The 27725-nt window shown below is 40.0% G+C and overlaps 1 protein-coding gene across 3 annotated transcripts; it reads right to left on the bottom strand.

The window, feature by feature from the left end:
* Rnmt (RNA guanine-7 methyltransferase) lies at nt 1-27688 on the bottom strand. Of its 3 annotated transcripts, none has more exons than XM_067107398.1 (10): nt 27421-27688; nt 23413-23525; nt 20219-20344; nt 18644-18864; nt 16715-16840; nt 7365-7546; nt 6762-6932; nt 6454-6571; nt 2470-2596; nt 1-164 (listed from the first exon to the last, which is right to left on the bottom strand). In XM_067107398.1, the coding sequence occupies exons 2-10, from the start codon at nt 23492-23494 to the stop codon at nt 112-114; spliced, it is 1206 nt and encodes a 401-aa protein (XP_066963499.1). In that variant the 5' UTR covers nt 23495-23525; nt 27421-27688; the 3' UTR covers nt 1-111. The 3 variants fall into 3 exon arrangements, with proteins under 3 accessions (XP_066963499.1, XP_066963498.1, XP_066963497.1); XM_067107397.1 differs by having other exon boundaries at nt 27317-27469; XM_067107396.1 differs by having other exon boundaries at nt 27305-27462.
* Nucleotides 27689-27725: the final 37 nt, after the last annotated feature.

Here is a 27725-nt window from a genome sequence, read left to right on the forward strand (position 1 = left end):
TACAAAAGAAATGTTTACTTCCAAAATGAAACAAATGTTTGATTAGTGTAATATACCTATTATCCTGGTGAGTATGCAGATACGAATGTATTTCGTAAATTAATCTTACCACTAGACAGGCTTACAGTCTGAAGTTTTCCTAAACACGCAAGCTTGATAGAGACCTGAAAGAAAAACTAAGGAATAACAAAACTGCTGAATGTCATTATTTAATAGTTTTATCATACAGAGCTAAATGAAATTATAAATTTGTTTTGCAATAATATCTCTACAAAACTTACGTAAATACTGGTGTCTGAAGCTGCAAAAAAAGAAAAAACTGAGGGTGCTCTCACTAGCCCCCTAATTATACATTCCAGCATTTATAATTCATTGCCATAAATCAGAGAGCACAATTTATTGAATAGTATTGTGACTACCGTACTTAAAAAATCTTAGTTGATTTAAAAGTTTATATAATAAAATTATCCATTATGAAATGCCAAATTTAAAGTAATTATATTTTTCTTAAGTATACAAACTACTGCTGGACTAGTTGTCTACTGACTAAAACAAGCATGGTATCCATGTAGGGATGAGGAAGAGGGAATGCCCAATCTAATCCACTGCTGCCCTTGTTACCTGTTGGACCGAGAAGCCCTTCCAGAAGGCAAGAGAGAGAGGACACAGTGCCCCTTAAGCTGTGAGCTGGCTGGCAGGTCCTTCACTACTGGGGGAACACGTAGGTTTTTGGAGATAACCTACTGTACTCAGCAGGTTGCTAACAAAGGCCATTTATGTCCAAGCCATGAATTGTGGGATAAAAAGAGGACGAGAGACCACGACCCTTCTGAGAGCCTGATAAGGTATGACAACTTGTATAACTCATTCTCTCTCTTGGCCAAGGCATGGAATGGAAGGAAGAAGGATGACCATCTTCAGGGTAAGATCCCTGTCCAATGTTTGAGATGGGTTCTTGTAGGGCTGTCCTGAGGCTTCGGAGGGGGCCTGACCTCTTAAGGAGAGCACAACTGTTCAAAACTCTTCATGAACACTGGCATTTCCAGGAAGTGGACAGGTCTATATGCCTTGTAGGTGGAACACTCAGCAAGCACTGCCTGTTACCCTTTAATGCCGAGAGAAACAGGCCCTGTGTCAATGTAGGAAGACTAAGAAGTCTGCGACAAACCAACTTTCCTTCTCAGTTGCCGAGGTGTGGAGGGTACCAGACTTCTCTCGCTGTTCACCAAGAAAATCCTCTCTTGTAGAGGCGTTGCTGGTTAATCTCCACCCATGAAAATGTAGTGAGAGCACTGCCTGATGATAGCTTTCCTGGTTGTGAGGGAACTGGTTGATCCACAGATCAGCAAGTTCACCTCTGCCATAATGCCATGGGAAAGCTCTGACCAAGGTATCCTTCCAGATGGTCTTGCTTTTTATAAAAGTCTAGTCATCTTTCAAATGTCCATTATACGCCACTTGGGCATGCAGACCATTGCCTAGTGCAATGGAGTTGGATGCTAAGACCATTCAGAGGGAGGAACCCCTTTTAGTTAATGCCTTACTGAATTTGAGAACTGAGCTAAACTTATATATAAAAGCCAAATGAATGAAAATAAAAATAGTTAAGACTTCAAGAACTGAGCTATACTTGAATACAATAGCTAAATGAGGGGGGAGGGGGAAATACACCAACTGGTTTTCATAAGATGTTAAGTATCTAAGAAAATCATCTTTAATCATTCACTTTATGCATAAACCATTATCAAATAACACTTAATAGCTATAAAGACAAAATAAACTGCTTACATAGGTTAAGCATAAATCTGATTGGACGAGCCATTACTGAGATTGATTTGAACTGCTGCACAACTGAACTAAGATACCTTATTGGTACAAACCCAATTGCTTTTAGAGTTGGCAAGATCTGGCAGTCAAGCCCAAGCCCAAGCCCAAGAAGGGCAGTTGGAAAAGACTAAATATTTCAGCTCAAGAAGGGGCAATGGGAAAATCAACAAATACGCCAAGCAGCAAGAGAAAACTAATACTTGTTCTGAACCGAGACCAACTACCTTACTATCTTGGAGGATGATCCTAATACTGTACTGTGTTTCAGGACCAATTAACAACCATTCTAAAAACTTTGAATTTAAATGTTTCACATTTAAATAGTTAGCCAATTGTAAACTGTATTCAGAGTAAAGAGAATATATTCCACAAACTTTCACAAATTTTTATTTTCTGTCTAGGAAGGCAAATTAAAAGAGAGATCTCTTATTCTTTACTTCCATACCTTGTTGCCACCCTCATCTAATACCATGGGTTACAGGTGGAAAACCATTTTCTTATCGATATAAAATTCAATCTTTTTACTCAAGTGTTCATCAGTATAAATCTCGAGGTGTTTAAACAACACAGCTAACTGCTGTATCAGCAATAAAAATAATTAAAGTCTCAAAAAATGTGCAAGACGCACTACATTTTACTTACAAATCGCCTCCCATTCTGACTTGGAGAGTGTTCTAATTGAGGGAGCTCCACTACTGTTGTTAAGATACTGCTGTGCATGACTGTATTCTCCATCTGTGTCAGTTGCCTGTTCTCTTGTGGGATATACCTGTAAACATTTTGGCAAATAAAATGTTAATTTAATTAAGCTGCTAACTTAAAAGTTTGCCTCAAAGTTAAAAATTTAATTTTAAAAAAAATGAAACTCTGGTGTGACAATAAATCTAGATACAACACTTTCATGATTTTTCCACCTATCGAGGGTCATTCATCATTGAAAATTGAAATATCCTAAGATATGAACTATGGGTATTTGATAATTCAACCAGGATCAATTTGGCTAGAAATAAAACCATCCTTTAACCTCATTAATCCAAATACAGTACACCTTTAAGCTAATAAGATATTGTAACATAAATACTATATCTGCCAGTACAGTATACGTAGGACACTGACAAATTAAGGTGACAAAATTTAGGGGCATAACCTGGAAAAAAAAAAAAAAAATTTTTCCTATGATTTTACAGAGTTCCCACTTCTCAAATTGAAGTTTCCTACCTACTGGTATTCAAATGAGGTGACAGCAAAACCTGCAAATATTAGCATGTTAGAGGGTTAAACCATCCAAAATTATAAATTCTTTAAAACTGAGCAATGACAAAGGATCTGCAAAATTCAAAGCCAGCAAAGGTTAGCTTGATAATTTCAAGAGGAGGTCGTTTACACTTGGTTTTCTGAGCAGAGAACTGTTAAGGTTATGGAAAGTGACCACTAAAAAGAAAATGTAATGAAGACGTGGAAACTTGATACAAGTGCTAATGCCATAAATAAACAAAAAAGTCATGAAAGTTACCAAGTCAATGACTTCGCATGGAGCCTATCAAAGAAACAATGAAAGAAACTATGGTAAAAAATGTGGGTTGGAAAGGAATTCAAGGTATGTATCTTGGGGAAACTCAAGATTTAATTTTTATCAATTCAACCAAGTTAACAGGTGACATGATGGCGTTAACACAAACGGATGCTATATGAGATGAAGATGAAGAAAAAGAGAACAAGTTTACGTTACATTATATTGTTGAGGGATCGAGTCAAGTTCACTGCTCTAGTATACTATTTTTAATACTGACCTGTTGATAAATGCCTTAAAAGTGAAGGAAATGTCAGGGCAGAAGTAATTTTACCATATAAATCAATTTCTAAGAAAATGAGACGGCAAAAAGGTCAAATGGAAATCAAGATGTATTTCGCGAAGGTCATAATCCTGGCTTCTTCCACACCCTCCACCCTTCCATCCCTGCCATCACTGAAGTTCCAAGATCAGCCACTCTTTCTCCTACATCTAATGCAAAGTACCGACTAAGTGGGTGAAGATCCTGATGACCCACCTCCACTTATAGAATACATGAATACATGATAGTGGGTGAAGATCCCTGATGACCCACCTCTGCTTATGGAATACATGATAGTGGGTGAAGATCCCTGATGACCCACCTCTGCTTATGGAATACAGTACATGATAGTGGGTGAAGATCCTGATGACTCCACCTCCACTTACGGAATACATGATAACAATGCTGCACAGATTTAAATATTTGCTTGTTGTGAGTGTGTATCTCCATGCGTAAGTGTAATAAATGGACAGCAAAACAGCAACAGTATGCTTGTGCTGCGCCATCATTTTCATCATCGTTGTTCAATATCACCGAGTCAGTGAGAAAACGATATAGGTGGAAGTGGATGTGTATTAGCATATTTTTCACATAAAGCGAGTGTTTTTTTAAATTATAATATTTTATAACTGGCATTGTTTTATAAATTTAATAACATACATGGTAAATAAAAAAATAAACTACAGTGCTGTATGTATGCTTTAGAAACATAGTACCATATAGGTAGGGCACATATACTTTTTCTCTCTCTCTATATTAATGCTGTACTGTACACTAGGAATTGGAATATAATTTTAGGCCATGCACTGGGACCTTGAGGTCATTCAGTGCTGGAAGGAAAGTGAGAGTAAAGGAGGTTTAAAGGGTAAGAGGAGGACAACCTCACGGTTGCACTATGAAACAATTGTTAGGAGAGGGTGGAAATTAAGATGGAAGAAAGATAATAAGAACAGAGGTACAGTAAAAGGAATGAAAGAGGCTGCAGCTAGGGGCTGAAGGGACGCTGCAAAGAACCCAAAGTGATACCTAAAGTGCACCACATAAGGTGCACTGACCCCCTTACCGAGGGGGGAGAAAATTTATGTGGGTGGGGTGTTGAAGTTCAGCTTGCTAGCACTGAATCCCATCCTTAAACCCAGATAGTGGGTTGTAGCATGTAGGCTAACCTTCACAATGACTTCTACCATACAAAGTGCAGGGTGACAAGCCCATGTGCTGCTGTATCAAATGTACACTGAGAACTAGTAATATTTTACTGTACATTTCCAAGCAGCTTTAATTTAGTGTATTTACCATTCTCAAATATTCTTCAGAAGAATGCATTTTGGCGATTGATTTTCTGACAGAAAGTGGTTTTCCCAATATGTTCAAGAACTCTCTGATGTACTGCTGATTCAACGAATTTGGCAAAATGACAATTTCACATTAAGCTTTTTCCCTTTTAAGTTGGTTTCAGTCAGGTTTTGGAAAGCAGAATGGCAGGTTCTCGACAATGTTCCGTCGAGAACACAGTAGCAGCAGTTTTCTGAGGATCACCTTGTGGGTGACAGCAGCAACCACAGGTTTTGAGGATCAACTTGTTGGTGATAGCAGCAACCGCAGTTTTCTGAGGATCACCTTGTTGTGGTCGTGACCAGACCTTGTTTTTAGTGACTATTACTGATGGTGGAGCAAAAGGCTCTGGTGGAGTTATGGTATATTGAGTAGGGCACAAGGCTCTTAATATTTTGTTGAGCAAAAGGCTCTCTTGTACTGAGTAGAGCAAAAGGCTCTTATTATAGTGTTGAGCAAAACGCTCTGAGTTGTGGTTGTATATTATTGAGCGAGTGGCTCGTGTAATTGTAGTTAATGAGCAAGTATGGCTCTGAAAGTGTTTATGTAATGATTATTTCAATTTTGTACTTGTGTGGTGCTGCTGCCGGACATCATTTATTTAGGGATTTATTAATATTTCATTTTTGTTTGTGTGGTGCTGCTGCTGGACAATATTTATTTTTTATTTTTATTGAGAATTGTTGGATTTAAAGTAACGTATGTGGAATCATGTAATTTGATTGTTTGTATTGGTATTGGTCATATTTGCTTTACGTTTCTATTTTCCAAAACCTTGGCTCATTTGTAAATATGTATATTACTTATTGTAAATAAATTAAATTAATATTAAGGTCACTTTTGGTATTGTTCCGCTCCTCCCTCCTTTGTTTGTCACCTCTCGTCAGTCATTACAGCCCAATTGCTTGTTTTTGTTAAGAACCAGTTGGTCTCAGAGAGGCGAGATCATAAGATCATCAATGTGCAAAGATTTTTCTAGACACGTTCATTATTTTTGGTACTGCAAAACATTTTGCAAATATTCTTTCCAGTCTCAGTGTATACCACTGGAAGTGTGTTCAAGGGGAAACGCACGTTATCCACACTTTTACTTTAAAAATGTTGGTACTGTGCACTATAGATTTATGGTATCTCCAGGGTCATCCTATTTCCTGGAGGGTGTACTCAAATGATCCCAGTTGTAAAATATTACAACTCTGGTTTAAAGAGGGTTTCTTATCCTTTCTGGAGGGGGACTTGAATGTTGGAGCTGAGGGGAAGAAGGTTGGCAAACCTTTGCCTATCTGTAACCACTAATCTAAAACTATCATTTAAGTGCTATTATGTCAATACTAGAGTTAATACAACCATATATGAAAAGAAAAAAGCAACCATTTTGTTAAAGAGGGGGGGGGAAATTGAAGTCTTCAATACAATAAAGTATGAAACGTAAGAAAATTTTCAGCAAAGATGATCTGCCTACCTCAAGTGCATGCATTACTGAGAGCAACCTCTGTGCTTCACTGTCTTTAAGGGCATCATTATAAACAGTTGCAAAACTTCTTTTCCATACTAACTGGAGGCCCCACTTGTTGGCAAGTCTGAAAAATCAATAAAATATTACTATTTATTTTTCATTTCTAAAAACACATCAACTACTGGTTTCAGTTCAATACAGACAAATGACAAAGAAATTTCACAGCATAAATTTGGGGGAAAATTTTGGAACTGATGTTTTTCAACATTTTCCATGTATTTCAGTAGTGGCTTGGTTTTACAAAATATACTTACTTTTCAAAAGTTCCAGGGTGAACCAAGAACTCAGGACAGTCCACAACCCCTTCTAGGAAAAAATTATATCTATCACCAAATAATGGTGGAGTCTCAGGTCTGTCATCTGGGAAGACAATTCGGTATACTTCATTTCCAAAACTTTGGCCATCACTTTTCTTCAGCCTTGACCTGTTAATAATTTTTTTTCATAAGTCCATGATGTTATGACTTACACACAAGCACCAATGAATATATTAAAGAAAAAGACTATGTTGCCATTCTCATAAGAACTGAATAACTGATTCTACTTCTGGCCACATAAATTGTAATAGAAGTTCATAAGCCTGATGTTGTAATTTTGAAAATTTCAGTACAGCTACTAACAAAACTGCTAAAACACCAATATACATCCCATGTGGAAAAAGAACTGATTGGAAAATGGATAAAATGATGTACTAAGGATGAAAAATGAAAGTCTGAGAAAGACTGTGAGCTGCCAAGAAGTCAATGCACAATCAGGTAACTGAGCAAGGTGGACTTAAGCATTGGTACACATAAGGGTTTGTGTTTAACAGGAACATAAACTAATAACTAGAAAGAAGCAGCGAATGCCATACTCACATTATTTCATAGGCATTTGGAAGAGTTGCACAGAAGTATCCTCCTCTCTTCAAATTCTCAGAGATATTCCGTATCATTGTTTCAGCTTGCTGAAGACTTTCAAAGCAATAGTGAAATGCAAACTGACATGACACAAGATCAATCTTTTTCTCTGGATTCTTCATCAAATTTTTTATCCTGGTCTAAAATGAAAGAGAGAATACACAATAATTACAGTGAACAAACAGAATTCTCATTTACATTAGAAACCTTGTTTTCCCTCATAATGTACAACTGTGGGATTTTTTAAGAAAATGATATTTTTATGATAAAATAAAGTTTGTTCATACTTACCTGGCAGATATATATATAGCTGTATTCTCCGAAAGGGACCGACAGAAATTAAAACTTACGGCACACGCAGATGGGCCAGGTGGTTAGTACCCATTCCCGCCGCTGGGAGGCGGGTATCAGGAACCATTCCCATTTTCTATTCAGATTTTCTAGAAACTAGAACTACTGTCTCCTGAGGGGAGGAGGGCGGGTACTATGATTATATATATCTGTTTAGGTAAGTATGAACAAACTTTATTTTATCATAAAAATATCATTTTGTTCACGACACTTACCTGACAGATATATATAGCTGAATCCCACCATTGGAGGTGGGAAGAGACAGAATAGGATTTAGGAAACAAACTATGTAGGCGATTGACGCCTTGGTTCCTTACCTGTTAGCATTGCTGACTTCGTGATTACTGTCACCCAAGCCTGCTTCTGCTTTACTAGAAAACTCCAGCGAGGTAGAGACCTATAGAGCTGGTGGAATCTAGATGATCTGTCAACGGGGCGAGACCACAATGTGACTAGACCATATGACCTTACTATGAGGGTAAGCGACAAACTAACAACCACCTGACCAAGCCTAGTTACGTCAAAAAGATTAACATAAACTAAGGACTGGGGCGACCACCACTGGTGGAGACCCAACGACCATAAAAAAACAAAACAAAAATATTAAAAACACACCAAACAAAACTAAAGGAGAGGATGAGAGTCGCTTTCTGTTCCCAAGATCGCATTTTGAAACGTAAGGCCCCAGCGCACAGCAATTCTCATAGGACGTCTTCACTTCTGTGAGATAATGAGAAGCAAAGACCGAATTACTCCGCCAAAAAGTGGCACCCAGAATGTCATTGAGAGACTGGTTTTTCTGGAAGGCCACTGAGGTAGCAATGGCTCTCACCGTGAGCCTTAACCTTCAAAGTTCTCAAGTCTTCGCCTAGCACACTGGAATGGGCGTCTATGATGGTGCTTTCAGAGAAAGAACGCCAGGGCATTTTTCGAGAGAGGTATATCAGGCCTCTTAACGGAGCACCAGAGATTGCTAGAAGGACCTCTACAATTCTGGGTCCTCTGCAAATAAAATTTTAGAGCCCTGACAGGACACAGGGTTCTCTCAGGTTCTTGTCCAGTGATGTCCGTCAAGCCCTTAATTTCGAAGGACCTGGGCCAAGGGGGAAGACGGGTTCTCATTCTTAGCAAGAAAAAAATAGGGCTCAAAGAACAGACAGCATCAGGACCTCTGAAACCTATAATCTTGCTGAACGCTGAAGTTCACTAACTCTCTTCACCGCCGCCAGAGCAGTTAGGAAAATAGCTTTCTTTGTTACATCTCTGAAGGAAGCAGAATTTAAAGGTTCAAACTCTTCGACATCAGGAATTTAAGAACTACATCTAAATTCCAACGAAGGTAACTTAGGGAGGCTACCTTAGACGTCTCAAAAGACCTAAGAAGATCATGAAGGTCTTTATTGTCCGATAAGTTCAGGCCTCTATGCCTGAAGACCGCTTGACAGCATACTCCTATAGCCTTTGATGGTAGGGACTGCCAGGTTCAAATCCTTTCTCAGATATAAAGGAAGTCCGCTATCTGGGAAAGAGAGGTCGTGGTGGAGGAAATTTTAAGTTTACACCACCTCCTGAAAATGATCCACTTGGACTGGTACACTGCGCTGGAAGAGGCTCTCCTGGCGTTAGCGATCGCCTTAGCCACTGGTCTAGAAAAAACCTCTCGCTCTGAGCAACTTCTCGATAGTCTGTATGCAGTTAGACTCAGAGCGGGAAGGTTTTTGTGGTACCTCTCAGAAGTGGGGTTGTTTGAGAAGATCTGTTCTCAAAGGAAGCGTTCTTGGATAGTCCACCACGAGAGACATGACCTCTGGGAACCATTCTGCTGAAGGCCAAAAAGGAGCGATTAAAGTCATTCTTGTCCCTTCTGAGGTTACAAACTTTCTGACGACTTCCCCAGAATCTTGAATGGGGAAAGGCGACAGATCTAGACCCTTCCAGTCCCAGAGAAAGGCATCTATTGCTAGGGCTCCCGGGTCGAGAACAGGAGAGCAGTAAAGGGGCAGCCTTGTGGTCCTTGAAGTGCGAAAACGTCCACTAGGGGACGTCCCCAAAGTTTCCAAAGATCCTGACACACTTCTGCGCTCAGAGTCCATTCTGTTGGCAGAAGCTGATGTTGTCGACTGAGAAGGTCGGGCGCGGAACATTCTCGACCCCTGCTACAAAACGAGTGAGAATCGTCACCTGGTGAGAATGTGCCCATAGCAGGATCTCCTTGGCGATCAAGAACAGGGACCGAGAATGAGTACCTCCCTGTTTCTTGAGGTACGCCAGGCTGTGGTGTTGTGGAGTTGACTTGAATCACCCGACCTGCAACTTGATCCTGGAAGAACTGAAGAGCCAGGAAAATCGCTTTCAGTTCTTTTTGAGATTTATGTGCCAGGGACACCTGTTCCCCTTTCCAGGTGCCTGACACTTCCTCCCCTAGTGTTGCCCCCATCCCGACATGGACGCGCCGGAAAACAACACTAGGTCGGGGCTCTGAAGATAGAGAGAGACCCCTTCTGCCAACTTTACAGGATCGAGCCACCACCGAAGATGGTCCTTGACAGAGAGAGAGATCCTGAGAGACTCGTCTAAGTCCTCCTTGTTCTTCCAGTTGTCCGCAAGAAAGAACTGTAGGGGTCTGAGATGCAACCTCCCCAGGGAAACAAACTTCTCCAGTGATGAAATGGTCCCCAGCAGACTCATCCATTCCTCACCGAGCATGTTTCTTTCCCAGGAAGGCCGAAACTTTTACTAAGCAGTGCTGCTGACGTTCCTGGGATGGAAAGGCTCGAAACCCGCTGAATCCATCCGAATCCCCAGATAAAGAATGGACTGAGAGGGGATCAGATGCGACTTTTTCTAAATTCACAAGAAGTCCCAGGACTTTGTCAGTTCCAAAGTTGAATGCAAGTCCTCCAGACACCTTTTTGTTCCGATGTGGCTCGGATGAGCCAGTCGCCAGATAGAGCGAAATCCTTACTCCCGCAAGATGAAGCCACCGGGCAACGCTCCTCATCAGGACTGTGAATACCATAGGTGCTGTACTACCAGACCAAACAGAGAGCTCTGAACTGGTACACTCTTCCCTTCAGGACAAACCTCAAAAACTTTCGATTGAGGATGAATGGGGACATGAAAATACGCGTCCTGAAGGTCGAGAGAGACCATCCAATCGCCTGGTCGCAGTGCATTGATAACCGACTGGGGCGCTCCATTTTGAACTTCTCTTTGACGACAAAGTTGTTCAGTCTGCTGACGTCCAGGACTGGTCTCCACCCCCTGACTGTTTTGGAACCAGGAAGAGACGATTGTAAAACCTGAGACTCCAGATCCAGGACTCGCTCTATTGCTCTTCTGAATCATTTCTTCCAGCAGATCTAAAAGGATCTGTTGCTTTTTCCCGGTCGGTAAGAAGGCGACAGATCTCTGGGAGTAGAGGACAGGGGTTTTCGAGGAACGGATCCTGTAACCTTTTTGATTACATTGAGGACCAGGAATCCGCCCCTCTTACTTTCCAGGCTTCCGAAAACAGGAGAAGCCTGGCTCCTACTGGTGTCTGGAGGTGAGAAAGTCACTTTTGCCCCTTTGGGAAGAAGGGGCTCTGCCTCTGGAGAGACCTCTTCCTCGCGAAAAGGGTCTAGAGGAGGAAGATCTCCCACTTAAAGGGCTTCTGTCTCTTCTTGGGGGAAGTCCTTAAGACGTAGAAGGGACACTAGGACGTCTGGAAGACTGAGCAAGGAGATCCTGAGTAGCCTTCTCCTTAAGGCTGGAGGCGAGATCCTTGACAAGCGGCTGGGGAAGAGATGGCTAGAAAGAGGGGCAAACAGTAACTCAGCCCTCTGAACAGGAGAAACTGACTTGCAGCGAAATTGCAGTACAAAGCCCTCTTCTTTAGGAGGGTTGTACCAAAATGAGAAGCCAGTTCATCAGCGCCATCCCTGACGGCCTTGTCCATGCACCGACAGTACACTGGACAGCTCCCCAGAGAAATAGAGTCCGGACTACGAGTCCCTAAGTCCAAGGCCCCAAGCACCAGTCCAGAAAGTTAAAAACCTCCATCGACTTGAAGAGGCCTTTCAGATGGTGGTCGGTCTCAGAAAGAGTCCAAGACACCTTAGCCGAAGAAAGAAGAGACCTCCTTGACGCATCCACGAGGCTCGTGAAAATCACCTTGAGAGGAAGAAGGAACTCTAGAGCCAATTTCTCTCCCGCCTCATACCACATTCCAGCTTTCCCGCACAATCTAGACGGGGGGAGAGCGAAGGAAGATTTCCCTTGAGACTTCCTATCTTCCATCCACGCATTGACCCTCTTGAGAGCTTTTCTTGTAGCCAGAGAAGTCTTCATTTGTAGGAAGCCGGGCGATTTCCTCACCTTCAAGAAGCTAACTGAAGGAGGGGAAAGAGGAGCAGAAGGCTGAAATTTATCAGGAAAAAGCTCCTTAAGCATGCTAGCCAAAATCCGGTAGTCGGAGAAAGACGAAAGAGGGGGCTCTTGTTCTGCAGAGTCCGACTCCTGAGACAAATCCGCCTCTTCGACAGGAGCGACAGGAGAGTCTTCCGGGGCTAGAGAGAAACAAAGACCTTGGGTCCACCTGTCCCAGAGACCTCTTCTCGTGGGAAGAAGCAGCAGAAAATTCCGGAACAACTCGTACAGGAGCGTCCTGCAGCGCCCTGACGAGCGCCCTGAGGAGCGTCCTGACGAGCGCCCTGATGAGCGCCCTGACGAGCGCCCTGCTTCGAAAGCAGCCGAAGGCCCTGAAGAGCGCCCTGTCTTACAAGCTGCCGAAGCGCCCTGACGAGAGTCCCGACGAAGCGAGCCGCCGAGCTTCTTGACGAGAGTCCTGAAGAGCATCATGCAGGGAACGGGAATAACGAAGCGCCCTGGGGGCGCCCTGCGAACGCCAAAATGAGAGCGAAGCAGGAGGAGAGGCAAGAAGAGCGTTTTGGCGCGAACTTACTAGCGGCAAGCCTAGCTGCAAGAGAGCGCCCTGATCAACCAGCGAGTCACGACGGGCAAGGAGAGCTGATGATCCGCAGAACGATGAGGGCGACCACGAGAAGCCGCAGGGGAGAGATGAACGAAGAGAAGGAGAGGGAGACCTCTTAGATCTTTTAACTGGCAGCGACAAATCCTTGCGGCGCCACGAGGTTCCTTCTCCCAGCAGCGAGAAGGGAAGCTAACTGCCGCTGCATATCTTGGATAAGACGCTGAAGAAGGAGAGAAGCCCTCTCAGAGAAGGGCTGCTCTTATGAGAAGAAGAGGGGAAGGAGACGTCCTCCTCCTTCTACCAAGAGCGACAGGGCTCTCTTCTTGGTGCGGCTGGGGCGTTCAGCAACGCCCTCCTCCGAAGAAATCCTGGTCCTCTTCTGCGGCGGCAAATCTCGCAGCCAGTCGGGAGAAGATTCTAAGGCACGAGAAAGAGGAGAAGAAGCGTCCTCTTCAACGCGGCTCCTCTTGAAAGGACGAGAGTCCAACCGAGAACGTGACCCCTTAAGTGGGAGAGGACGCTCGGAGGACGAAAAACAATCCTTAAGGATACGTGCGCGAGCACGATCCTTGGCAGCCTGGGAGACGTCAACAAGGCCTGCCGAAGGGACGCCAGATCGGTGGGGTCCCCGTAACCCTCTTGGCGGCTTTTCGACATGCCCATTCCCTAAGTCCTGGGAGTTCGGCAGAGGTCAGGCCTAGAGGCATTATAGGGCCGATCTGACGCCCCCTCCACAACACTGGGGGATCACTACACTTCACTGCACTTTCGATCGCCAACACCTTAGACTCAAGGTACGAATGGAGTTCAAAATCTGCGCAAGGGCATTACCTTCGCAGACGCAATCACAGGGTTAGAAGGCGACTCTACAGGAAAGGAGAAGCATTAGTAGGGTTAACAGGAGATAAATTAATACCCTGACTCCCACCTACCGACACACTCCTGGAGGAAGACCTCTTACACGATCACGCTCTAGCTTATGAACGTAAGAATCGTCACGCCTTCCAATCAGAATCAGGCAACGATTCACACTCCTTGCAGCGATCATCCAACATACAGACATGCCCTCTACATCTCATGCATACTGTGTGAGGGTCTACCAAGCTTTGTAGCCTCACCTTACACTCCTTAACAACACACACCCTGAAACTAGCAGAACTAGATCCAGACATCTCGTTCAAGGAAAAGCCAAAACCAAAATCAAAACAGTCCAAAGAAGCGTATGCCTATCCACAAAGCCAAAGTCAAAACCAAAAGACAATCAGAATACTTAGTGGAAAAAGTTTACGAAATCCAACAGCGGAGGTATTGACAACAGGTGTTGACAATACCGGCGACAGAGAAAATCTGAATAGAAAATGGAATGGTTCCTGATACCCGCCTCCCAGCGCGCGGAATGGGTACTAACCACCTGGCCCATCTCGTGTGCCGTAAGTTTTGAATTTCTGTCGGTCCCTTTCGGAGAATACAGCTATATATATATCTGTCAGGTAAGTGTCGTGAACAAATGACTATTTTACAACATAAAGCTAATGTTTTCATATGAATCTATCAATCACAATTAGCCTTTATTTGCCAAGTCAAATTCCCCAGGAAACAAACTTCCAAAACCTTGAAGACAGACGTGGATTTGCTATAAGCATAACAGTTGATGCATGCATACCTCTTGATCCACAATCAATGATTTTACATCAACTTTTCTCATTACGGGTTTTCTTCACCTCGAAAGTCCTGAATTCTTTCTTTCTGAACCCTTGATAAGTCTAGGTCTTCATCTATTCCATTTTTCCACAATTTCCTGGATTTTCCTATGGGTCTTTTCACTGTTTACTCTTCATATCTACTTTTCTGACCAACTATTCCTTATCCCTTCTCATCATATGTCCAAACCATCTCAATTATTTCCTAACCTTGGGAAAACCCATTTTTTTAGAAATTACTCGCTAACCAGTGATCTTGTAAAGTTACCACCTCTCATTTTTTGGCAAGTGTGATGACATATGAAAGGCTCATTTTTTTGCAAGTGTGATAATATATGAAAGGCTATCTTTGGATATACCTGGCCACAATGGAGACTTGACCTGCAGTTTAAGACTTTCCATTACTGTATCATTATTAAAGAAGGCATAATCTAACTTGTTTTGGAGCTACTACAGCCTGCAGGTTTGGAGGGTAATTTGAAACATGAACTGTTCAAAGATTAGACATTTCTGTTGCTGAATGCTGGTGCATACTGCTGCACCTTTATTTCATAACCTGTTACCTTGAATTATGTAGAAATTTCATAAATGGAGGATGAAAATTTAGTGCAATTCATGATAATCCTTTTGCCTTTATTTACTTTTTTAATCAATGCCCAGCAAGCTCGAGTTAACTTATGTTAATCCAGAAACATATACAGTAATACCTCGATCTTACACGATTCAAGTTGCACGAATTCACACACACATGAACTTTTCACTGGAACCTAACTGGCATACGTGATTTTTTCACAGACGCGAAATTCTTGAGAAACCTGGCAGAAGTGGTTATATTTAATTTTTGAAGTAATTTATAAGTTTTTTCATGCTGTTATGTAAAATCTGTAAGAAAAAATGTATTACTTTTTATTTTTGTACATGCATAAATATGATGCAAAGGTAATTTCAGCACATTTAGTTAGTGTACTTTTACAAGATGTGACACCCATTTGCAAAGTTACTGCACTTTTCAAAGATGATACCCCTGCAGAAAATGCTTGTTTAATGTTTGAAAGTACATTTATAAGTATTCATGCTTTTAACTGTAAAATCGATATAGAAAATTTATATTTATATTTTTGTACCTAAATACCATACAAGTATTATGTCCATTTGCAAAGTCTTTGTCACCAGGACTTTGCATGACCTCGAGATGAGGTTGTTCAGTCGTGCTCGTTTTTTAATGAATTCATTAATGTAATATCAGAGAAGTAACTAAGCGTTGTATAAGTGTCATTCTTTGAAAATTACTTTGTTAACCTTGGAGAAAAGTGCTGGTGCAATCTGTACGTGCATGTAATTACAGCATGTTCAGTTGGTGTACTTTTACAAGGTGTGATGCCCATTCGCAAAGTTACTGCACTTTTCAAAGATGATACCCCTGCAGAAAGTGCGGGTAATTTTTGAGATACTATTTTGTGTGTTTTTGTGTTTTTAGGTGTAAAATCAGAATGGAAATTTTATATTTATATATTTGCGCATAAATATGATACAAAAGCAGTACAGTTACTGTATTATAGTATATGTATCTCTCTCTCTCTCTCATTCGTAGTTAGCACTCAAACATATTTTTACAACTTATCATTTCTCTGTACGTCATTACCTGTACAGTATATAATTTTAAATTGATTGAATTTTACCTGTACTGTTTTACCTTCTATGAACATTATGTACATGTTTTCATTATTTTATTGAATTGTACCTTTGTTATGACTGTGACGCATGAAGTTTACCTAGCGACACAAAGAAAACAGCTTTTACTAAGTGAAAAAGAAAATAGCATCCCATGAATTAGAGGTAACATTAGTATATGCACACACCTACTGTAAATACGCTATTATGAAACTGTGCAGCACTCAGTTTTTATGTCAACCATTTGTTTCTTTTTTAAGGGTAATAAGCTAAATTTTAAATAAAATTACACTAACTTTGGTTTCATTTAAAAGTTAGCTTAATACTTTGGGAGCATGATTAGGGTCCTATTTAGTACTTAAACTCTAGAAATAAACATTTATCAGCATTTTTAAAGACCATGCCAAACTTATGTGAAAATTCACCTTGAGCAAGGGGTTAGAACCTAACCTCGCTTAAGTTCGGGGTATGACTGTACTTAAAGAGTGCACACGAATATTTGCAAGCTGACGACAAATAACTCAACTTTTTACTTTTCACCACAGAGCTTTTCAACTTTGTTACCTCCAAACATATAAATTACCTATTTATAACTAAAATTACCTTAGTACCTTTGTGCAATCTGCAACAATAAATTCTGCTGAAAACCCTTTGTTTCTTGTTACTTCGTATCTTTCTCTGCACTGCTCAACAGATGTCTCTGCTATATCTGCGCAAATCAGATGGCGAATATTACCCTGAAATGGCAGTAACTACATTTAATATCAAGCAATTGGTAGATAAAAATTAACCGCTAACGTCTGTTAACGTGGGTAAAATTACCTATTAATTTCAAGTAATATGTGGGTAAAAAAGACTATTTAATGAAGTAATATGTGGATAAAAATTACCTTTTGTATCAAGTAGTAAATGGATTAAAAATATACACTAAAATATATATTTAAACTTCAAATACAATATAACTGCCATAGTTAAAGTCTACAACTGTAGTTTTTATGATAAACAGTGTTTTATACAATGTTCCTAGAGCACCACACAACAGCTGGTATTAGAAATTCTTTCGAGAAAAGAAACTTTTGATCAAGTGTAAATAGATAAAAATATACACTAAAATTTCAGATACAATAGTTAGACAAAGTCTACTATTCTATAACAAAAGAAAATTATATACTGAGAAAGAAATTCTTTGAGATGTGAAACTGATTGACAATAAATGTACCTACAAATAAGAAGTAGACAAAAGAACAAAAGACAAATATATGAAGTGATTGCATAACTGAGAGAGAGAGAGAGAGAGAGAGAGAGAGAGAGAGAGAGAGAGAGAGAGAGAGAGAGAGAGAGAGAGAGAGAGAGAGAGAGAGAGAGAGAGTCAAAATGGAAATATAAACACACCATTTGTATACAAAATTTCTATATTATATTAATGATGATATACAAAACTAAATTTTACTAATAGTATAGCCGGAAATAATAAAAAATGGTTATGAAGCTTTCAGAAGACAGTTGAATCAAGACTTTGGAAAAGGAATCTTTTCATATAGATAAAAGATCAAACATACAGAATATCAACCAAATGTTTAGCGATGGTTCCTTGCACGTTGTTGCACACAAACACGCAAGCATATCCCACAGCAAAGTTTATTTACTGGTTGAAAGCTAAACTTAGCCCCAAGGATAAACATTTGAGAACCTGCTACCAATATTCTCACTACTTATTAATTAGGCTAAAAGTACTCAGAAGATGGTACTGCATGGCTCCCTCCGGTAGGATATCAAAGATTTCCGGAACACCACATTAACTCTGTTCTGATTTACTGTAGACTTTGCTCAAACATTTGTATTACAGGGATGACGTTAACATGTATAATCTGGTATGACCATGATTTCAGTTAATCTGGATTTCATTATAAACGACTAAAAATAAGGCAAGAACTTTTAAGAAAGAAGTCGTAATGCTTTTAAAAGTAGTATAACAGCCTCAATCTGACATAACATTTAAAATATGACTACACATACTGTTCTACAGTTTTAAAATAAGGGCAATAAAAACCAAATACTACTGGGGCAATGTAGTAACTCGTTAGAATAAGAATGCTGACTCTGTAGTCCTTTACCAAAATAAAATTAAAGATAACTAAATAGAACTCTTTTAGAGATGATCTTAATCCTTACTAATGCCAAAAAACAAACAACTTTTAATTTTGTCAATATAAAGATCCTGGAATGCTGCAGACATCTGAACATGAAACACAATAGAAAAACTCAAAACGATCAATGAAGAACATGAACATGACAACATCCGTACGATAAGAGGAAGAACACCACTACATACATAAAAATAACCCAACCAATCTCATATAAAATAGAATACTTACAAGTTTTATTATACTAAGTCTAATGAACTAATCTTTCTTCCAGGGCAGTTCTCTACTATGCAACTGGAAAATTTACTTATAATCCTAATAGCACACACTGTTTAGGACTCGTCAGTAGCACTCATACAAATGAAGGCAAGAACACTAATCAGACGTCTTGTGTACCTTTTGCCATTTGCGCAGGTCTCCTCCCTTGCCACATCCCAGATCTAGTGCAACTATTGGATAATCATCCACCTGTCTGTCTCTTATAAGTTCAAGACAATGGCTTATAATGTAGCTCTTAATCCAGTTGTTTGAGTTTCTCATGAAGAATATCCGACTTTGTTTTCTTTCTTGCAGACCTTTGTTTTCCAAGTTGTTGTAAAAGGAGGCCACTGTGGAACCTGGAAGAAAAACAAATGTGACAGCAGTTGACAGGATGTTACCAAGCGAGTCAGTGCAGATGCGGCGCTCATTTTCACAACTGTCAACAATTATTAGTATAGGAACGCATTACATTATAATTACTTCTCTCACAAGCAGCATTACAAATAACTAGCTCTTGATGGTAATTAATCTATAAATACCAAGTTCTAATGTTAATTACTTGCAGGTTTCAAACTACGTGCAGCTGGGGTGAAAGCTAAATACATTGGCTTCTTTCAAAATGACAAGCAACTGTAATACAAATACTAATATAAAGTAAGAGAGGGTGTAATTGATTCAGTTTTGGATTAGTTGTTCTGGTAAGATTAAATGATGGAAGATGAGACAGAAGTGAGCATTTAATGTAATGACTGTGTTCTGAGTATGTACCACACACAGGTACACGTAGACAAGAAGAGAAAAAAATATTTTAAAGAAGGTCAAGAGAAGACAAAAGTGCTGCAGACACAAAGTAGGCTCATTAGTAAAGATCAAAATGGACATGGTGTAACGTGCGAAATTCATTTTGAGAACGATAAAATGATCTGGCCGAGGATTAACCATGCTTAATCCAATGCTGAAACACAGGAGGTTAATAACATATGGGTGAAGCAGCACAAATAAAAATAGTTTTTATGATAAATATTAATGACATCAAAGGAAAAGACTTGCGCTTCTATGTCGTACAAGGCAAGGGGGAGAAGACACCCATCTGTTCTCAGGTGACAATCCAGTTCAACCTCTGTTTTTCTGTGCTAATGTGCACAAATCACTGTCTCTTGCAAATTTAAAAGACAGCCCTTTCCAATGTTTCTCTTTACTCTCCATTAAGTTTATTTACATTAGCAATAAATGGTAGATAGGGAAGATGCCACATAATGTTAAAATCTCATCTACAACTAGCTTTGTTCCATAGAACTATCTCATGATGGTCTAAAAATCTTCCCTTGTGTTACCGGACAGAAATTTAAATGTTCTTGACTCTGCTTTCACATCCACTCACTTATTACTAACATCTATGCAAGCTTAACAGTGACAGCAGAAAGATCAGCTATTTTGGTTTTCTCGCTGTCAGCGACACCAAAGTGTATGCAAGTACAGTACCAATATTCCATTTTGTTAAGAGAAGAATATGGTGATTATTCCTGATAATTTCTGAGTTAGGTTTAGCATTAGGCGCAGGTTTCCCAGATTTTGGTGGGTTTTAAGTGGCACAAACACATTAACCGTTTTGTGTGACCAAGAAAGTTACTGCTCTTTTCTCCTACCTGCAGAGTACTCATTTATTAACGTGCAACCTTAATGAAAAGGCAGTAAACTATGACTACTCACCATGGCCCTCTGGTGCAGATCTATCCTTCGTGATTGTGAGGTCATCCTCATCTCTGCTAGTTTGATCCTTCTCTCCTTCCATGTCTCTTTTCAAAATCTCTCGTTTGGATGGCTTGCCTGAATCATCTTTAAAAGATATCAAAGGTATATTATGGAATCTTTCAATGTATTATCCGATATAGCTTATGATAAAAGTACTTAAAAAACAACAAGAATTTACCATGACTATGGTAATACTGAGCTACAAAGAACTAACTTTATTCCAACGTTGCATTATTCACACTCTTTGACCTGAGAGGTTATAAAATATTGTAAATGTTTAATCAATTTGATTCACAGACACAAACCACTTACTTAACTCGTGCGTTAATTATAACTGCACAACTGAACAGCGGACCAGTCCATACGGATGGAAGGACAGTCAACTGGTTTTCAGTTTTTAAGCATTCACATGGATTGCACAAGCTACATCTTTGCATGAGACATACAGTTATTTATAACAAAGAAAATGATTCTTATGTTTATTTATAATAATGAAAATGATTCCTAAGTTCTTCTGTCATTTATGTTGGAATGGAACCTTCCATTCAGTTGGTACTAGGTCAGTGGCCTGCACATAGGTTCTTTCCTGCAAAATCCTTGTAGCCTAAACATATGTATGATACTCTCATACTATTATGAAACTACAATCAATAAAATGTGACACATCTCAAAAGACTGACTCTAAGTCCAAGCACCTGTTATATATAAAAAAGTAAGATATTTCAAAAGTGATTGATTTTATGCTGACAATCACGCATCCATGGCTAAAAACCATTAACATAAAACAAAAAGCGGAAAAACGTCCTTCACTGTTTACTGACTTCATGGAAAATACAATGTTGCTCTAAGATTGGCTTAGAGGCCCTGCAGAACACTTCCCCCCATCCTGAAAATAATAAACATTCATCTGAAATATCTTTCAGTATTGTCCTTAGTTTGGAATTCCTCTTGATGTTCCTCGTTCCTATTACAGTAAAACCCCCATATTCGCAGGGGGATGTGTACCACAGGCCCCGCAAATAGCTAAAATCCGCGAATACTTAAAACCCCTCTAAAAACACTTAGAACTGCCTATTTTAATAGTTCAAACACAAAAAAACCCTCTAAAAATGTTTATACCTGAGTATTTTTATAGTTTTATCATAAAAAGTACATTTAGTTATGAAAATATGAAAAGACAGTAATTAGTGAATATTTCTCAGTGACAAATAGTGCAAATGGGCGAATTTTCCGCAAATAATGTGTATATACGTTCCACAGAGAAATCTGTAAATAGGTGAGTCTGTGAATCGTGACACCGCGAATACAGGGAGGTTTACTGTATTACACCACTCTTGTTTACCTCTCCTCCAGGACTGTGTAACTTTTAGTTTTGTGGTTTTAACCCAAGGACTCCATCATTTCATGCTACAGCTTCCCAAAGAACTCCAGGTTGAGTAATTACCCTCAAGCTATAATCTGTGTCCTGCATGGACAGGGGTGATGTCGTAATGTCATAACTAAAAACAGCACCTAGCATGAGTGCTACAAACACCATCCTCATCTATGACCATCAAATGCTGAACAAGATGTATTTTTCTCTCTTCTATACAGAGAAATACTAATTCCAGTGACTGCTTGACAATCTGCTCGACAATGAAAAAAACTCATATCTTCCTCCAAAGGGATTGCCACCAAACATCTCTTGTTTTGCTTGGTTGCTGCATAGTGGTCATCACATATCTGGCTCTTCCACAACTGCCTGTCTGGCTTTTTCCAGCCCCACTGACTTGATGAGATGGTAGGAATTTCACTGATGCCAAGCAGTACAACTGCCGCTGGTTGAGCTTGAACACTGACCAAAATAAAAAACAATTATTCTTTAGAAATATTCAGAGAAATGAAATCTTCATTCCGTTGCCCAGAATGAGGAGTGGAAGCTGGCTGGCTGTCTCCGATTGAAGGAAACTGGCCTGATTGGTCCTGTAATTGAGCACATGCTGAGTTCTCTCCAAGTGGGGGTTGAAAACTTCCTGACGAAGGAGGAAGAGAAGCAGCTGCAGAAGGTGCAGCAAGAGGAGGGGGCCTAGGGGGCAGCTGGGATGGAAAGAAGAACTGGCAAAGGGCTCACTGTAACCTCCCTACAAGACGTAGCTGTCTTCTTTCGTCTTCTCTTCTCACGAAGGGCCCAGTGCGACTCCTACCAGTCTACATACTTGTCACACCTATTGTTTCTTGTGCACTCTTCTCCTTGTGCGAGATGCACACAATATGGATCAACCACTAAGGAGGTCATCAACTTCTTGCATGGTTTCTCTTTCCCTGCAGTGGCTAAATTCTGGCTTAGTATCCTCCATGGTAGCCATCTCACACAATGGGCTTGCACAGGATGCACAATACTATCAAAGAGAGGTCAACCATGTGGCTCGCACACCACAGGCAAAGGAAAAGCACTGAAACGACCCCTTGCCCTCATAAAATGCAACACACTGAACAGCAAGAGTGATATTTGGCCACTGGGAGGACCTTGCAAGCACAGCAAGCAAGGAAAACAAGGCACACTACAAAAATCTCGCACACATGGAGCACACAAAAGGAAATCTCAGCAACGAAACGGGAGACAGTCAATGGCAACCACACGCACTAATGGTTGAAAACACAATGGATGAGCTAGACTGCCTGAAGTTGTGAGAGGCCACAGGTTTAGGCAATAAGGGTTTTCTTGTTGAGTCAATGACAGCTAAAGTGAGCCTGGAGCGAGAATCTCCATTAATGAAAGTATAGGTTTGTAGCCCCGTGGAACATATCATAAACTCATCATTTTTGGCAGAGGGTCCTCCTCTTGGGATCTTTACTCTCATGACAACATAGGGGAATAACTAGCTTTCACTGGTGGCACTAAGGTCCTTATACAACCTGTCATTTGGGATACTGACCATACAGACAGGCTCTTTTAAACTGACGGGTTTGTGTTTAAAAACAAATTTTTTTTTATCAAACACTTCATTATCACAGAGTATTTATAAAGCATCTCATTGCATTACAGTAAAAAACAAAAAACTGGTTATGTCAGTAAGACTTGTAATCTAAGTGGGTACATTTAACCCAAGTCTACTTCAATTCTGTAAGATTTAAAAATAAAACTAATGTCATACAGTAACATAATGACTTACTGCTATCATCGTCATCGCTATCATCCAAATGCCTCTTGGATCTATGCTCTAGGGTGGAATCTTTGCGGCTCTCAGTTGCCATGATTGCAGTCCCAAGAATCAAGTCAGAATTCCTAAAACAAAAACCAAGAAAAACATCCATCAGAAGACAATGGGTCGATCTACTAGCACTGCAAAATAATCTTTGACACTGAAACACTAGTTCTCATTAAAGGATGTTAAACTAATTGAGAAACTGGCTAAAAGTACTACACATGGAAGAAAATTAAATGTGATATCTATCGGTATTTGTAACTCACTCAATTTTACAATCATTCATCCCTGGAAAACATGACATTTTCTTAAAGGGGACAAACAGTATTTGGAATACTTGCTTTAATTTCTGATACAAAATGCTTTGTTAGCCTTTCACCACTCTAATTTAAAACAGAAATGAATATTAAAGTCATAAGAATAACATCAAATTCTAATATTAAAAAGGTAACATTAAAATCTATCAGAAATTTCATTATGTGCACTGCTACTGGAATTCCAATCTGAAAGTAACCTATGCAAACTAAACTGACCTTAACATATACTAGCCTATGGCAGCATGAAGAATTATGGGCAAGTTTATTATGTCAAAACAGGTGTAAAAGGCTAGACTAACTTTTTAGCCAAAGTTAAATTTGGTACTAATTTCAAAACCGACAGAGCTGGATATTGGATTTTCCTTTTTATTTTAATAGTGAAACTTTTTGACATGTTCAACACAAAAAAAAACCTAATGAAACCTATCATAAATATACCATTACTGAAATGGAGGAAGGCAGGGCAAGGTTCATGGAGAGGAAGCTGCCCCATATTAAGCAGGACCCCATCCCCTAAGTTAGGTTATTCAAGGCTAGAAAAGGTAAAGTTAGGATATACAATGGTATTATTATTGGAATATAATGGTATCACCGTCATGCAGTTTCAACCAATATAAGTTGGAGGTTTTAGACTACATACTACAGATAAATACTGTAACTAAAATTAAACTCATTGTTTTGAACCCCAAAGCACCACTTGGAAAAGTTAATAACATGGATGATTTATTCCCAATATTAACTTTAATATCTCTTCTTTCTGTATTTTAATTTACCTTCTCTTAATTCCTAATGAACACCATAATATTCTTTGGAAGCTTGAATTTCAAGTTAATGGCCTCTATAGGCTTGTTCCATACGAATTGGGTTCATCTTCTGAATAATAATAATAATAATAATAATAATAATAATAATAATAATAATAATAATACATATTTTGTGAAGATTCAAATGTTTGCTGACATACCCATCCGTTCAATTACTTGTACACATTCTTTGAGCAGGCTCTGTGGAGAACAAATGTCATTCACACATAAGGACACCTAACTTTTCCTCCCCCGAGTTATAAAATTCCTCTCTGTTTCAGATATCATGTGACATATACAACCAAACATCTTTATATTATTTGAAACAGTGAATGCAGCAAGCTTCAATCAGAAATTATTGTTGTACAGCACAACATCTGTCATTGAAGAAATATGCTGTACAGTAGCTGCAGTTAAGATTATTTCAAGTTTATAAAGAAAATTAATTTGGTTAGTGACATTTTCATTAACTATTTAGAAGCCCACGGCATATCACCAACAGCAGTCAACTGAAAAATGTAATTTACACTCTAATGCAGGCAAAAAGGAGCCAGTGGATTCTGTTAGAACAGATTAAGGCACGAAACACTACCACTGAAATGCTGCTGTTTCAAGAGATTACTGTTTTATGCTTTTGAGGACAACGTTAAGATAATTCAGGGAGCATAAAATGCAATTTTATTGGTAATTTTAAACTGATGATGATTTTAAATAATTGGGCATACATCAACTTAACATTTAGGGATGCTCTGTGATAAATGGCCACCTGTGACAAGTTAGGGCTGTGGCTCTTGTGAAACACATCACCCTGTGAAAGCACAGTGAGGACACAGCGACAAAGTGCCCTCTGACAGGTTCAGAAGGACATGCTGCCTGAGTTAGGTTAGGTTAGGAAAGGGTGAGGTTATGTGCAGCCCCATATTTCACTATTTTTTGTATCTATGATCCAAAAACGCTTGTTTCTTACTGCAGGCTATGTTGACTATATTTACTGCCTTGTGTTTAGGCTATGTTATTACATTCATCGCCAAAGGGCTGGTGTTAAACAAAATGCCCATTTTGCACCTAAACTGGTAGTTACAGACTGGAGGGGCATTGTAGTAGTCTGCAGTTTTACCCTACAGGCAAGGGCTGGGAACAGTGGGCATTCTTTGAGCTATCTTAAGTGGCTATGTGCTTGAAAGAAAGTTATTCAAAGATATAAGTTTAAAATCTGCAAGCATTTTAGCATAGACCAGGTCTCCCAGGCAAGGACAGGAAGACAGGTCATTGGCCTGGGGCTACAAGACCAGCCCTTCCTGCTTGTGATGAGAAGTCCCTAAGCCCTCCATGTTCGAGACGAGGTGAAGCAGCCAGCCCTTCCTGCCTGTGACAACGTGAAGTAGCCCGTAGCGAGGACGAGTCTTCAGCCCTTCCTGCCCTCCATTTGCACAATCTCCAGATTCTTGAAGAAAACAGCATTTGCTGCCTCATCTCAGACATCCTTCTGTGACGTCTACGAGCCCGCGGTCATCGTACCAGCAGCATCTTTGCTGGATTCCCAGACGCCCTTCTGTGACGTCTTCAAGCCCGAGGTCATCATGCCAGCATCATCCCCTCGGCTGAAATCCCAGCCACGAAAGGATGACTCACCTGTTCCGCCATATATAAGTGCTCAGATTTATTTTGCAACCTGTTCCCCTGACCTATAGCAGCTCAAATTGATTTTGTTTAGTGTTAGGTTGTGAATAAATGTGTTGTAGTGTTGTGAGAGTTTCTTTTTATATCCATTTCCCATATTTCAATTGCTGGTGTTGAAACATTGTTGTTTAGAGTTTGAAAGAACCTGAAACGATTCTTGCATTGTGACAGTAGGCCTATACCAGTAGTCCAAGCCACCCTAGGCTATAATATCTAAAATAAATATATAAATGAAAAGGCATGATGAACAAGGTTACTACAGATAATCTTTCACTAGCGCACAGTAGCAAGAGTTAAAGTTTAGGTTAGGCCTAGTCTTCTAGCAACAGTTTAATTTACGCCTAGTCTTCTTGCAACAGATCTTAGGCCTAGTCTTCTTCCAACAATTAAATTTAGGCCTAGTCTTCTCGCAGCAGTCTAATTCAGGCTTGGTCTTCTTGCATCTGTTTAATTTAAGCCTAATCTTTTTGCAGCAATTAAATTTAGGCCTAGGCTTCTTGCAGCAGTTTAATTCAGGCTTAGTCTTTTTGCAGCTGTTTAATCTATGCCTAATCTTTTTGCAGCAATGAAATTTAGGCCTAGACTTCTCGCAGCTGTTTAATTTAGGCCTAATCTTTTTGCAGCAATGAAACTTAGGCCTAGGCTTCTCGCAGCAGTTTAATTTGGGCCTAGTCTTCTTCCAAGCTTAAATTAAGCCTAAGCTAGGCCTAGTCAAAACCCAGGAAACCCTCAGAAGCAACTGAGGTTCTAGACTAAACCCTCAATACAAAGCGTAGGTCAAACTAGGCCGATACCATAGACCTACTATAGGCTACCCATACAGTACGTCAAATAAAGTTTATAGGCCTAAATGCTGTTGTGCAGCATCATACACGAAAGCAACCATGAGGAAGCACATTCAAGGTAAGAAATTAAGCTTATTAAAGGTCATTAGGTACCGTCCATGACGTCCATGAAGACGGCGACCTGTCAATCTAAACGACACATAGGCCTAGGCCTGCGCCTAGCAAAATCAAAGCCAGGAGACTTAGCTTAGCATTGCTGATTTATAACACTTACGAAGACGAGTACCTGTCAGATTTACACCACACAACAGCAATTTCTTTCAGAAAAACAACCTTCCACGCAAAACAAAGTTGCGGCCAGATGCGAACAACCAAAACAACAACGCGTACCTCCGCTAACAACACAGTTCCGCGCATCACTGGAGTTGGGTTCCTCAGGACCTCAACGTTTGGGTTGATTTATAGGTGCAGTTCTTTGTACCTTTCATCTGTTTCTGTGCATTTCTATTCCTTCCTTCCCGTTGGTTATCCCATCCTTTAGCTGGCGCTCGTTTCTCTTTTCGTTTAGCGTCTGCTTCGCTTATAAGATTTTTTTATCTGAATTGTCGTCCTCAGTTGTTATTTATCTTCAGGACTGTTGTTACCACTTTTCAGTAATGGTACCTCGCTATTAAATTTTATGCAGTGTTTTGTAA

This window comes from Macrobrachium rosenbergii, chromosome 8, assembly GCF_040412425.1.
Source record: "Macrobrachium rosenbergii isolate ZJJX-2024 chromosome 8, ASM4041242v1, whole genome shotgun sequence".
NCBI lineage: Eukaryota > Metazoa > Arthropoda > Malacostraca > Decapoda > Palaemonidae > Macrobrachium > Macrobrachium rosenbergii.

Excerpts from the sequence above, each read along its gene's own strand:
- Rnmt (XM_067107396.1), bottom strand. The coding sequence starts at position 27,447 with ATGCGCGGAACTGTGTTGTTAGCGGAGGTACGCGTTGTTGTTTTGGTT. Across the intron at positions 6,933-7,364 it reads CCAAATGCCTATGAAATAAT|GTCAAGGCTGAAGAAAAGTG; the intron begins GTGAGTATGGCA and ends AATTATTAACAG. Across the intron at positions 2,597-6,453 it reads CAGTAATGCATGCACTTGAG|GTATATCCCACAAGAGAACA; the intron begins GTAGGCAGATCA and ends AAATGTTTACAG.